The 14,035-nt window shown below is 41.6% G+C and overlaps 1 protein-coding gene across 4 annotated transcripts in view; it reads right to left on the minus strand.

The window, feature by feature from the left end:
• Positions 1–1,332: 1,332 nt before the first annotated feature.
• Positions 1,333–14,035, minus strand: part of LOC311276770 (pregnancy zone protein-like) — a 91,826-nt gene continuing 79,123 nt past the window's right edge. Inside the window, exons 1-35 of one of the 4 annotated variants that reach the window (XM_084386663.1) lie at positions 9,872–10,049; positions 9,015–9,101; positions 8,504–8,687; positions 8,260–8,416; positions 8,108–8,160; positions 7,954–7,974; positions 7,685–7,850; positions 7,517–7,601; positions 7,332–7,446; positions 7,132–7,252; positions 6,938–7,047; positions 6,697–6,867; positions 6,386–6,610; positions 6,082–6,294; positions 5,854–6,003; positions 5,462–5,611; positions 5,300–5,375; positions 4,927–5,074; positions 4,615–4,840; positions 4,391–4,514; positions 4,199–4,320; positions 4,066–4,117; positions 3,894–3,977; positions 3,629–3,805; positions 3,437–3,512; positions 3,196–3,352; positions 3,035–3,109; positions 2,803–2,965; positions 2,552–2,736; positions 2,265–2,483; positions 2,066–2,187; positions 1,868–1,949; positions 1,696–1,779; positions 1,513–1,618; positions 1,333–1,434 (exon numbers count right to left, since the gene is read on the minus strand). In XM_084386663.1, coding sequence (XP_084242789.1) covers positions 1,394–1,434; positions 1,513–1,618; positions 1,696–1,779; positions 1,868–1,949; positions 2,066–2,187; positions 2,265–2,483; positions 2,552–2,736; positions 2,803–2,965; positions 3,035–3,109; positions 3,196–3,352; positions 3,437–3,512; positions 3,629–3,805; positions 3,894–3,977; positions 4,066–4,117; positions 4,199–4,320; positions 4,391–4,514; positions 4,615–4,840; positions 4,927–5,074; positions 5,300–5,375; positions 5,462–5,611; positions 5,854–6,003; positions 6,082–6,294; positions 6,386–6,610; positions 6,697–6,867; positions 6,938–7,047; positions 7,132–7,252; positions 7,332–7,446; positions 7,517–7,601; positions 7,685–7,850; positions 7,954–7,974; positions 8,108–8,160; positions 8,260–8,416; positions 8,504–8,687; positions 9,015–9,025 — 4,251 coding nt within the window. In that variant the 5' untranslated portion in view covers positions 9,026–9,101; positions 9,872–10,049 and the 3' untranslated portion in view covers positions 1,333–1,393. Of the gene's footprint in view, positions 1,435–1,512; positions 1,619–1,695; positions 1,780–1,867; positions 1,950–2,065; positions 2,188–2,264; positions 2,484–2,551; positions 2,737–2,802; positions 2,966–3,034; positions 3,110–3,195; positions 3,353–3,436; positions 3,513–3,628; positions 3,806–3,893; positions 3,978–4,065; positions 4,118–4,198; positions 4,321–4,390; positions 4,515–4,614; positions 4,841–4,926; positions 5,075–5,299; positions 5,376–5,461; positions 5,612–5,853; positions 6,004–6,081; positions 6,295–6,385; positions 6,611–6,696; positions 6,868–6,937; positions 7,048–7,131; positions 7,253–7,331; positions 7,447–7,516; positions 7,602–7,684; positions 7,851–7,953; positions 7,975–8,107; positions 8,161–8,259; positions 8,417–8,503; positions 8,688–8,969; positions 9,102–9,871; positions 10,086–14,035 lie in introns of those variants that run through there. The other 3 variants (XM_084386664.1, XM_084386662.1, XM_084386665.1) reach the window with 3 other exon arrangements.

Below are 14,035 nucleotides of genomic sequence, written 5' to 3' on the forward strand. Positions count from 1 at the left end.
ATCATTCTGCAATTGTCTTGATTTTTGGTTTGTTACAGTAAAACTGGCTGCACTGGATAGTCTATAACTGAATGCTTTTATAGAAAAATTGTCCATTACCATGATTGGTAAGGAGAAGAGCACTTAACCCTCTGATGGTCTTCGTTTAGGAGTCACGTTCTTGGCCTTCCCGGTCAGAAGTGACCAGACACCTTAAAATGAAACTTCCTCCATCCCAGTAAAAACCAATGCAATTTATTTTTGTTCTATAATATTTATTCGTTTTAATTTAGTATTTTGAGACAATTTGATTGAACTTATTAATATTTATAGTCCATTTTTTGCCAATGAAAATAATGGAAAAAATTGTTTAAATTTTTTTTTTTTTTTTTTTTTTACGCAGTATTTTTGGTGAAAATAGAGACTAGGCTTTCTGGAAAAAAAAGAAAAATTTTTTTTTATTAAACATAAAATTAAATAAATCATGTTATAACAAATTACTTTTAAGATGTGGATTGAATGTATTTTTTTTAGAAATTCTCAAATACTTTTTGCCAAGGTTTATAACATTAATAATTTTATTAAAGTTATTAATTATGTTATGTTTTCACTCTTGATGTTTTAGAGTTTCACCCCTTCATTGCTGAGCACTTTTTTTCTGCATCGTGGCTGATTTGTAGAGAATTGTGTGTGTCAATTTCCCATTCATTTCCTATGGGGGTCATTTTTGACCGAAGACCAAAATCGTGACAATTTTTTTTTACGACCACTTAGCATGCTCGGATCATGAACTCAATTTTTTTGTGTGTTCACACAAAAGTGTGTTTTTGTGTGTGGGTGTGAATTTTTTGCACTCTTGATGTTGTAGAGTGTCACCCCTTTACTGCGGTGTACTTTTTTTAGAATCGTGGCTGATTTGTAGATTGTACAGACAAAAATTCAGAGAATTGTGTTTTTGTAAATTTCCCATTCATTTCCTATGGGTCGGTCATTTTTGACCGAAGACCACGAGTGTGACTATTTTTACGACCACTTAGCATGCTCGGATCATGACCTCAATTTTTTTTTGTATTCACATACCTAATGCCATAAAAGTCACCAAGTATCATAGCCTTCCGATGAAGCTGAGATTTTTAGAAATTCAAAACAGAAAATTATTCGGTCAGAAATGACCGAGGACCATCAGAGGGTTAATTGCAGTCTAAAATTCAAACAAGTCCAAAAACAATTTAACCGTCACTGCCTGAGTGAACACTTTAGTCTTGTAAGGATTTGGAGTCACAGGACAAATAACTCATGAACACCAAGTTTCTGCTTCAAGCTAACAGATTAGCAACAAAAGGAGGCAAAGATAACTATTGTATAAAAGCAGTTTTATTTAAGTCACATGTCCTACAGCCAGTACTGAATCAAATCATGGACAGGGAGATGTGTAGGTGGTCTCAAATGAATCACCTGAAAGAGGAACATGAAAATGAACTGGATAATTTAACAATTCAGAAAGAGTAAAGCATGATTAGGATGAAAGCTTACTTGTCTGATAGTAGTCATAAACATTTATGACTGCTGGCTTGAGATTGTTCACTTTAAGAACCTGTTTCAGCTGCAGCGTGTAACTCATGGGGACACCTTTGGGAACCTACAAGACAAAGGATGAACATCAGCGCATACAAAGAACGAGATGGCATCTAGTAAGGTGCTAAGGGTGAGTCTAACCTCTTTCAGATACATTAAGACATGATCATCTTCAGCATCAACTCTCTCCACTAGCGGAGCGAATGTTTGGGGTGAAGAACCAAGCTGAGGACAGACCATTCACATACAAAATTACAACTGAAGAGCTTCAAGCATCTTTGGACTTTCTAAATCATCTTGAAAGCATACAAACCAGTGACGTATCTGCCGTGAAGCCTGACAGGAGCTTAATGTCCACGATAACCATGTTAGTGCTTGCTTTTACACCATTGTATCTGAATGAGGGTGATGGGGAAATAAGAGGTTTAGGTCAAAAGGATCAAGAACACAGCTTCCCTTTGTTAGTCATAAACATTAGCTGATTTCAGGACACAAAGTGAAAGGTTCTTACATCACCGTGAAGTTCAACATGAGATCGGCTCCGAGCAATTGGCAGTCTCCAGTCACCTGCGCTTCAACACTCAGCGTTTTGGCGGCTTTAACAGGTGTTGGGATGTTGTAGAAACACACAACCTATAGTATGAGTGCAGAGCAGACAAAGCACAGTAAGATTTGGATGTGCACAACAGAAAAGGAGTGAAGATACAGACCTGCACAGACACACAAGTGGATCCTGACGCTTTAACACTATATTTGCCAGGAATGTTCTTCAGCGGCTTCTCCTGATACAGCAGCCTGTTGTCCCGATTCACTTTGAAGCTATAAGAATCTCCCACTACTGAAGACTGTACGGTAACAGTGCTGGAGCCGTCCAAGCTGAAAACTTGAGCAGCGTACACCGACAGGGCATGAAGAGCCACCACAGTGTCCTAAAAACAAGGACCAGATTAAAAACTCCTCATAAATTATTGCACTCATGTTCGGTAGTCAGAGGCACCTGGGTGGAGGAAAACCCTCCATAGGGATTCTGCTGGATCACAAGCCAGTTGACAATGCGGTTAGCATAACCCAGATTAGATGTTGTGAGAGGCTGAACAGCGAGAACCGCTAGCAGCACATAAGAGCTGATCTCCACCGCCAGAGTGTCACCAGATGTCGTCTGAGACCAATGGATCTTAGAACCTTAGGATGGGAAAAAGTTGATGACAAAGAACCTGATGAACAAATCAAGAGGCTGGTAAATCTCACCATCAGAAATGCCAAGGTTCTTCAAGCTAGCTAAAAGCTGTGAGTGAATGGTGGTCTCTCCAGCCAGACTGAAGGTGTAGGCCAGCAGAGCCGTGACATAAGTGTTTCCCAGGTTCCCAACGACAGGCCTCAAGCATGACAGAGCGTTGGTAATGACGGGATCCTGAAATCAAAACAAATATCAGAAAAATCATCTGCAAGGAGCTCACAGAACTACTGGAGATGCGTTTACCGTTGTGGGGACGCCTAGTTCGAGCAGTGATGCAACAATGTAGGCAGTCATGGTCACCTCATCACCAACACCACCCTAAAACACCACCACATTTGATTTAGAAGAATGGCCTCATCTCAAGTCAATTGGTTAAGGCATAGTTTAAGAAACATGTATTGCACCTTCATGTCGATGTGGTGCAGAGTTCCCTGCTGCATGAAACAGCCATCTGAACCCTGCTTGCTGATCAACCAATCCTTTGCACTCTGCAGGACATGTGGATCAATGAAGACAAATTGCCTTGCTAGACCAAAAGACCTCATGACAAAGGCGGTCAACCTGGTTGTGAAAAAGGTTGTGAAAAACTGAACTTACAAACTGCTGGTGCCACAACAGATTACACACAACAGTAGCGAAACTCACCATGTATTCGATTCATCATAACCAAATGTACTGTATGAACCATCACCATGTCTGTAGTTCAGTTGTCTTTGGTATCCTGATTGGGGCAAAAGCCACATGTAAATTGGTCAGGGAGTTAGTCTGAAGAGAAGGACTAAACCTCTTTGTAATTTAGTTTTACAAATGTAAAGTGGACTTGGTCGTCATCCATACCTTTCTGAAGGTAGCCTGTGGCGGTCTCTCGGATGGCTGCGGTGAGTTGCCCCGTGACTTCCAGGTACAGCAGGATGTAAATATTGGGAGCAAGAACAATCATATTCTGTTCTCCACAGCCATACGGCATCTGTAATAACCTATCCAGATTCTTCAGCGCACGACCCATTATGTCGCCTACAAGATGTCAAGCATTAAACCCACATCAGAAACAGTTATTCTGCTAAATATTTTCAGTCAGTTTCTACTCAAAGAAATGTTTTACCAAGGACTGACACAGAGCATCTGGCTGATCCTTGAACCACATTTTTTGGAAACGTCAGAGTCACGTCTTCAGAAAGAACGCTTCCTGCTGACGAGAAGGGATCAGTATTTAGCACTTGGCTGATATTTGGCTGTACAGGGAGAATGTTTTGGGGAATCGAGTGCTAACAAACCCTTGGGACACAGTAACCAACTCTGGGTGTTTGTCCGTTCAACTCCTTCAGGCTATAAGAGCAACAAAAACACCACATCAGTAAAGCAGCATGATCTCCATGATCAAACTCCAGTATGCTGGTTAACACTCACCAGGACAAGAAGACTTCGAGTGACTACGTCAATGCGTCCTCTCGTAGGCACAGTCACGACTTCAGTGCCACAGCGAGACCGGGATGCTTCAGCTGAAGCACTGACAGTAACATTGACAGTTCCTACAATGACAAGTGTATATTAGGTGTTGCTCACTTCCTGTCTAATTTAGAGAGGCAGTTCAAAACTGACCTAAAACAGAAGCTGAGAGAACCCATTTGAAGGTCTTTCTCCCATTGGCACAAAGACAGGATGAATATGGATCAGTATATGGTTTAAGAGTGAATGCCGTGGATGAAGCTGGTGTTACTTTAACCTGCCAATGAAATGGAGCACATGGAGCAAAGACACATGACCTTCTATATAAATATAAAGATTATATATAAAAAAAAAATACAAAATAAACCATTACAGACCATGATGCACTTGGACAGATAGCTGAAGACGGTGGCCTTCAGCTCAAAAGACTCCCCACGGACTATGGAGTACGGCAGGGAGAGCTCCAGGAAGAAGGGCTGGAAAACCGTCAGCAGAGCAGGAGGAGCCAGACCGAAACCTTTTGAGGACAGACAGAATGCCTCGGTCTCCCATGTGGTGATGGTGTCAGGAACAGTGAGAGGAACTTGTGTGGATCCAGTGTCTCTGAAGGACAGCAGAAAAAAGAAATGAGGGGAACAGAAGTAAAATGTGCGCAAGTAGCTTTAGAAGGAACAAGATGCTTTACTAACCCCACTTGAGCAAGCTGCCAGAGCCATGTTTCTGGAAAGTAATTCCTGACAGTCACATAAGCAGAAAGTTCTGGAGGTGACACATCCTCTTTTGGAGGAGCAGTTTCAGCAGGAGCCCTTTCAGGCACAGGACGACGAACGTTCATCACTGGAGAGACAAGCAATTTTACACCCACTTTGAACTTTCTTAGTGTCTGCACAATAAACAAGGTCCAAAACTGCCCCTCTTTTAACTTATAAAAGTATGAATTTGAATCATATCAGACAACATCAGAATTTGCTGATCCACAAAGAACATGGAATAAACTAACTCAAGGCAAGTCATGCAGAATTTTGTTTTCACTGAAAGAATTCCCCATTTGCATAGACCTACTTTCTGGAAATCTAGGATACAGTGGGCACGGAGGGGCTCGTACTGGGAGATTTGTTGCGATCTTCATTCCCAGGCTCTGTTATAACAAGTCAAAACAAGACAGATTTAAAGTCAATGACTCTGCATTATTCAGTAACTACATGGTCATGAACGGTTTTCTACCTTGAAGGTTGTGTAGGCTTGATTTGTAGGAGCAATGTAGGGAGGATTTATCCGAACATATCGACGGGGTCGAATGCCTAGACACTCTGGTTCATCCTGAACGCTGTTTGGGTAACCTGATAGTGAGCGCACTGGGAGCAAGTCAAACACCTATGACCATAAAACAGTGTTGTCACATTTCTGGAAAATTGTTTAACTAAAAGCAATAATGTTTGGCATGTTATGGTCAGTTTATAAATTTTAAGTGTTAATGTACAGTAAAAATGCTATAATCATAACAGCCGCATAATAGCATAGGTTTGTCAAATTAGTCCATCAGCATTACTCACTCAAGTTGAACCTGAATGTCAAATCAAGATCAACAAGAATTTAAATCAACTGCACATGGATACCATTTTCACACTCAGACGTCTTCTTGGCTCCAAGATCCAGATGCTCTGATCTACAGCACTGATGCCACACAGAGATCCTGCTTCAGCAGAGACAGTCAGAACATTTCCCTCAGCAGGAACGGCCGTAGCAGGAGAGAACTGTAGAGACACCTAGAACAAGGACCAACACGCTGTAGGACACGACATCCTACCCCACTTGAAGGTAGTAGATGCTAGTACAAATCACACCTGGTTTTGTAAACACGTTTCTGTCTCAAACGATGCACTACCAACAACAACATTCTCACTGGGCAGAACACAGTAGACCAGAATCTGCACAACTGGAGCCACATCAACACTGACAGACAGCTGGAACGACACGGAGCCGCTCGTGACTATATTAGAAGCCCTCGCTGTGACTGTCTGAAAGCCATGGAGGACAATCAATCCTCTGGACAAGACCTGACAAAAACAAACAAATGGGTGTACAAAAACAGGTGAGAGCAATGTTTATATAAAAAAAATAAAAAATAAACACCTGATGTCCACTCACCATATAGATTATGTCAACAGTGTAGTCACCAGCCTCTCCAACAAAAGAATACTTCACGGTCACTGGAAACGCAGCACCACATTTGAGCGGCTGCTCGAGCTTCACTATAGTCAGTTCACTAGATGGGTTACTGGAAGCATCAGGTTGGAGAAGCTGAACAACCCTTGTATCTGTAGTGAAGTATGGCGATTTGTAACCACTGACAACCGCTGGAGTTGCACTTGCCTGGGGAACAACGAATGGAATGGGTTTCTTGCAAAGCAAAAGAAACTTAGATAATTCTACATTTCACAAAACAGAGCAAATCGAACCATCAGATTCAGAGTGGCTTTAGGAAGACTAGCAGTGCTGAGGGAGAATGTGGCCAGTCCTTTCTGGTTTGTGGTCAGAGTCTGCAGCAGTTTGTTGGGCCAGCTGTTACTATCCAGGAGATAAACCGCTTTGTTTGCGACTGGAGTCCCATCAAAGCGAGACACGGATATCTGTTGGGAATCAAGGTTATAAAAGGGAACAAATGTGAAGGCTTCTGCGACAAAGTGAACTTTTACTTGCCTTTCCTTTAATCGTTGATCCAGGCTCAAAATAATCCGGGAGGTCCACAAACGTGACCTTGCCGACTTCAAACGTAATGGACACGGTCGCAGATTTTGACATCAATACATCTGGGGGAAAAAACAAACGCTCTGAATAAACAAGTCAACTTAATCCGTACGCATGTCATTGGTTCAGATCAGCCAATAGCTCACCTGTTCCCTCCTCAGTGACATTCACTTTTACAAGAAGCACATCTTTCATATTATTTTCAAATTTGGTGTTAAAAAACACTGATGTATCGACGGAAAGGGAAGCACAGCCTGTGGCATTTATCTGGTAGCAGAACAAAGAGTCACATTTAAGTGGATCACACACAGAAGAAAAACCCTCCACTGCAAGTCAGGAGTCACACCTCTGCGGTTTGCTTTAAGCACAAACGGGTCAACTCAGGAACCACACCGTATGGAAATGGCTCACGACACACTTCCACCAAGGCTAGACCGGGTACAGGTTGGCCATATGTGTATCTGGAAAACGTCACAAGGAACAAGATCAAGAATTGACCAACCACAAAACAAGAAAATAACTGTCACTCACTTGGCACAAGCCTCAACTTTCAGTCCCACATCTGCAACGCTGTACGTCTGTGGTGCGTTTACGGTCACGTCAAACTTGGGCAAAACTAAACCAGAAATAAAAACATTGTAAGACCTCAGATCTGTCATTGAACTGTTGCACATATACACAATGTTCATAACAGCTTACCATATTTTTTCACCTCAAAAACATGGGAGATCATTTGGTCACCAATAAAAGCCTTTAGTGTGTACATCCCTATCTGAGCCTCTGGGTTTAGCTCGTGAGAAAGCTGCAATATCCATCCCGTTGAGGAAATGTTTGTCCACTGACCAATTCGGTTATTATTATTGTCCTATTAAAACAATGAACAGCTCAGAGAAATACTGCAAACAAAGCAAAAGTACAAAAAGCTGTGTTGGCTCTGTTCAAAGACTTCCATAGGAACAAATGCTCACCTCCACAACCACCAGATTGTACTGCAAGACACAAAGGAATATTAGGCATTTAAAAAGCATAAACATGTATGCAGCGAAGTCATTGAATAAAAGAGAAGATGTGCCCAAAAAGATGCTGCAATAAAATTGGAATTTGTTCATGGTCAGGCCTTACCATCTGATCTACAGCCACAAATTTGGCATCCATGGTGACAACTCTGAAATTCACTGCAAAAACAGCAATAAAGGCCCATATAAAGACGATCAGAACATGTAGCATAAATTACTTTCTACACCTCTAATATTCAAGGGACATTCACAGCTCACCTGTTTGTCCTGGATTGTAGATAGGTTTGTCTGTTTGGATGAAGGTCAAAGGCTGGTAACGTCTGAACATGACTTTCCTCTCTTCAGTCGCTCTGAAGACCTTCCCTTGGACTTCTACCTTCAGCGTCTGCACAGATTCTCTATCTACTCGAGGAGCCTGTGGAGAAACAGTTACCAACAAACCAGACAAAAAAAAAAAAAAAAAAAAAAACAACACACAAAAAAAAAGCATCTCAAACCAGACCTGGAAACTAAAGCACTGGTGAAATGGCTTTGAAGAAACCTGCTGCACAAGTTGAGTCATCCCATTTTCCTCATCAAGCAGAGAAACTGTCATTGTGAGACTCTCTTGGGGTTTCAGAAGACTTGCACACAATTTAGCATCAGATCCAGTTTCAATCACTGCAGGGAATGTCACCATGAATAACCTGTGTAAACATCATGAAGTTCAGGAACCAAAGGGAATCAGGTCAGAACATTTACATGTTGGTTGAACATACACAGGAAGTGGCTGCCACAGGGTTGCCAGGTCTGTGAATCAAAAATAGCCCTGTTGGGGTGGTATTAGAGCTGCACTATTATGGATAAACAATGTTTTTATTCAAACAACATGTTTCTTAATAGAAGTTCTAACATCATTAATAGTAGTGTATTCAAAAAAAAAAAAAGGAAAAAAATACGTTTGATAGAATGATTCATAAATACTTAACTGGTTTCATTACTGAATGAATATCTTGAATGAGTCAATGACATACTTAACATTCATCTGTCACCACCTATTGGTGTACTGATTCACACGTCTTATTCTTTAAATATGGAATTTAAGGAGATGGTTTATTAAACTGTTGACAAACAGAACATCAAATCTGTGTTAGTGCTGCTGAGTCAGAGAGAGCACTTGTGCATGGGTATGAAATTGTTGCTTCAAACAATGATTGTTTTGACCAGGAACACGGTCTCTTAATGATTAATCATGCCACTCTAGGATGCATGTGCAGTGGTTCCCAAACCTGTTCTGGAGGACCCCCAACACTGCACATTTTCTTTGTCTCCCTAATCATACACACCTGATTCAGCTCATTATCGCATGGGTTAACAAGCTGATGAATTGAACCAGGTGTACTGTTGTGCACTGTTGGGGGTCCTTCAGAACAGGTTTGGGAACCACAGTATTAGAGCACCATACACCAGGGATAGGCAACTTCAGTCCTGGAGGGCCACTGTCCTGCAGAGTTTAGCTTCAGCCCTGATAACTCACCTGCCTGTATCTATCTATCTAGTAATCCTGAAACATTGATTGCCTTGTTCAGGTGTTTAATTAGGGTTGGAGCTAAACTCTGCAGGGCAGTGGCCCTCCAGGACTGGAGTTGCCATACACCAACATTTTGTTGATGAGGACCAAGAAACACATTTCAACAATGACTTGTAACAAGACACATAATTACACAATGAACATCATTCATCATTTGACCACTAGATGGCCACAAGTTAAAACATGATCAATGAACTTAACAAATGGTTAAAACTTTGGGGATTAATTTAGCCATATTTAAAACTGCATCAGCATAAACATTAGGCTGCTTCTGTTCTCTTCAAAGTCCATGGTACTCACGGCCTTTTCTGTCCATCAACAGCAAAGAGGAAAAGGGCTAAAATGATCCCTTTCCAAACACAAATCTCCCTCACAGCCATGAAGAGCAATCATCCAAGACTAGACAGAAATCAAGAGTCTTTTTTAGAAACCCTGCAGTACTTCTGTTAAGATCCACACTGCTCTACAACTTAACCCTAAATCAGCTGCACTGATGCCAGCGTTATTTAAACGCTCTTAATAATTCAGAACAGCTTGATTTAGCACTCACAGGCAGTCTGGACATCTTTAGGGCGGAGCTCCGGTAATTAATCACAGGGTTGCCAACTCTGAAACACACGCTCTACAGCAGGGATAGGCAACTCTGGTCCTGGAGGGCCACTGTCCTGCAGAGTTTAGCTTCAGCCCTGATAAAAACTCACCTGCCTGTATCTATCTAGTAATCCTGAAAACACTGATTGCCTTGTTCAGGTGTGTTTAATTAGGGTTGGAGCTAAACTCTGCAGGACAGTGGCCCTCCAGGACCGGAGTTGCCTATCCCTGCTCTACAGTCAGGTTCGTTTTCTCCCTTGCGTTTGGTAACAAATACTTCCCTCGTGGGTCAAAATGACCAGAAACCCTAAAATTATATATATACATATTCAAAAAGCTTATTTCATTTCATTTCTTCTCATTTTTTATTTATTTATTATTTTATTTACCTTTAAATTATTAGATTTTATCAATAAATAATAAATAAATAGTAATTGCACATTCAAAATAACTCACAATTTCATGCATTAACCTTTTAATTCAGCTCAAAAAAACACAGATTGTGTGTCTTTGCCGAACTCCTGTGGGTGAAAAAATATATTAACATTTCATGACTCTTGCCACTAGATGGACTTATAGGTCTATATGGAGCAAATGAACAGTTTCCGCTGGGCCTAAAGTCAGTTTCTCTTCAGTATGCATTCAGATACACATGTAGACATTATAAAATATTTTTTTTGGTAAATTTTTGGCATTTTTAGTTTGAATTTTAAGCTTTTTCAGGTTTTTCTATGTGTACTGAAGCATTCTTCGCATTCCATTCATTCCTATGGGCGTCAAATTGACCCGCGAGCGAACCACAAGACGATAAAGTTTTATATGTGGATATTTTTCTAACATGAACACATCGCTTCACTTCAGAAGGCCTTTATTAGCCCCCCATGAGCCATGTGGAGTACTTTTATGATGAATAGATGCAATTTTATAATGGATAGATGGAATAATTGGAGACAATTAAACACGATTGCAACAAAATATGATTAATCTATGTTCTTTATTTAATAATTGAAGATATTTAAAAAAAGAATACATTCCAAATAACTTTACAGAATTTTGAAACTATTTATAAAAAAAAAAAATGTAATTATGACATTCATTCATTCTAAATTTACTGTAAACTGCTGGCAGGTTAAAACACCCTGTTTACAAAAGATTTGAAGAGTTGAACACTTCTTTACATTATATCAGGATAAACTCAGGATTATACACAAAATATGATCATTCACAGATGCTTTTCAAACTTCAAAGCAAGATTATCCTTTGAAAAGGTGTAATACAAATTGGGGGAAATGCTGGAAACTAGTGTCATTTAGCTTCATCTTTGTTTTGTTTTTTAAGGGAAATTAAATATTCTCAAGAGACCCATTGACCCCGGAAGACACGACTTCTGAAGACAGTTGAAAAATTCTGTTTTGTAATTTACACATCTGAAATGAAAGGTACGGTAGTTTTTTAAAAGTATTTTATTAGCTAAAATCAATGTCTTTATTTATAAATATGTCCTCATTGGTGTAAAATTACCTCTGCCAATAATCTGTTGTGTAAATCATTGTATAGGCAGCATAACAGTAGAACATGTATAGTTAAACTTGATGATGTGCTATTGGAAGACATGTTGTCATAGTTTCTTGGCACATAACGGCTACCGTAGTTGCAACACGCATTTGAAAAAGCGAGGCGCTAGAGAGCACTATTCGTTTGAATGCAAAATACAATTTTACCGCTAGATGGGAGACATTCTTACACACCATACCTTTAAGGACTAACTTGTAGGGTCCTCAACAAAAAAAGCCTCCAAAATCGAGGAGGTCAAAGGGCATGATTTCTGCTATAGAATCATCAGCTCTCCCCAAAGTCTGTTCATGAGGCCAACAGACAGACAGCCTGTCGCATCAACAAATGCTAACATTTTAAACTTCTACAAATATTTTGAGTAGATAACCGATAGTATATTCTCAGTAAAGGGTTTCACCCTGTGTGTTTCCACACTGATTAAGGATAGTTCAGGAGATACAAGTAAAAGATATCTTATATGTGTAATAGATCATAGCTACCAGTAAGATCATGCTTTGAATTAAGATGAGTAAAATTTAATATTCGCTCAATACAAACTTTACTTATCACACACTGCGTCTCTGAAATTGTGTGGTGATTTTCCAAATGATACAACTTAGTCTAAATAAGAGCAATGTGGAGTTGGTAACCTCGGTTCTCTCTAGATGAGGGAACGAGTGTTGCGTAAAGCTAGCTTACGCTATGGGAAAATCCCTTTTTCTCGAGAATACTGAAGCCAAAAAATTATCCTTAATTTTTGCATTAATTTAAAATGCATTGCTGCATAAGCAGACCTAGGCGAGGCAGCTCGCACACCTATTGGTTGCTCTGCAGCAACTGCTGCAACCTATCGAGGGACTGCCCGTGACGAAGCACCAATGAGGGCGCGGGCGCCTGTGCACGTCACGTCCCGCCAGAATGGGCATGGCTTAAGACTATATAAGCAGAGTCCAGATAGGTTGTTCTTTGGTTTTTCATACTGAAGCGAAACCAGAAAGTAGCACAAGCACGGCAGGGTTACGCAACACTCGTTCCCTCATCTAGAGAGAACCGAGGTTACGTTAGTAACCGAGAGCGTTCTCTTACGAGAGTACTCTCGTGTTGCGTAAGCTAGCTTTCGCTACGGAAACCCAATGTAAAACGCTGTGCGTGCTAATAACATCCACACATATATTCCCAAGGGCACGTGCCCGGGGATACACATAATAGTGGTAATATCTAGGCCGACCGAAGTGGGCCTAAGAATAAAATAACCATCCCTGAGTAGGGGGAATGGGTGCTTAGTACGGTATAACAGCCAGGATAGACATCTGTGGGCCTGAACCTCATAAGAATGATAAATAACACCTTTGTCAGTCAGAAGACATCTGAGCCAGAGGGACAGATGTGAGTGTATATTTACAGTCAGGAGGGACAATCAGCCTGATCTGTTGATCTAGTTTCCGTGCCGGCAGCACGCTCATAATATACAGTCTGCGCAGATCTGAGTCGAGCAGAACAGTATGTGTTATGTTTAGACTGACAACAGTTTAGTCTGCAAGGCGGGAACTTCCAGGTTATAAAACCTCATAAATGTAGACGGAGAGGCCCAGCCTGCCGCCATACAAATATCCTGGATCCGTGTTTTGAGCCGAGCACCAGCCAGCAAACACTGACCACTTAGAAGCGTAGAGCCGTCTAGTAGAGGGCGCTCAAGCCTGTGTAATTGTGTTCAACACTTCCGCTGGGAGATCAGCGGGTACTCGTTGATGGCCCATGCATGCAGGGCCCATAAGTCGGGGCGCGGGTGCCAAATCGCGCCTCTGGCCTGGGAGAGGAGATCCTTCCTCACCGGAATCGGCCATGGGGTCGTGCTCGCTAGCTGCATCAGCTCCGGAAACCAAACTTGGTTCCTCCAGAACGGCGCCACAAGGAGCACAGAGCATTCGTTCTCCCCGATTGACTTGATCACCTGTGGTAATAGCGCGATCAGGGGAAACGCATAGAGCGGGCAGCTGGGTCAGTCGCGGGCCAGCGCGTCCCTGTGTTTCATGAAAATATTGAGCAGTGCGCGATCTCTGCTGACGCAAAGAGATCGATTTCCGCTCTGCCGAAGGTGTCCCATAGTGACTGGACTACCTGAGGGTGCAGGCACCATTCCCCGGGGGGAACACAGTTCTGAGTCACCCTGAGGTGAACGCGGCCGGAGGTCCATGCTCGAAGCGGGACCCACGTTTTCAGCCAGTGCTGGAGAGGGCGCGTGAAAGCAAGCCCAGTCGAAGCACTGCCGAGGCCGAAGCCATAAGACCCAGCATCCTCTGAAAACTCTCGAGAGGAAAG

This window comes from Rutilus rutilus (genome assembly GCF_951802725.1).
Source record: "Rutilus rutilus genome assembly, chromosome: 1".
NCBI classification, from domain to species: domain Eukaryota; kingdom Metazoa; phylum Chordata; class Actinopteri; order Cypriniformes; family Leuciscidae; genus Rutilus; species Rutilus rutilus.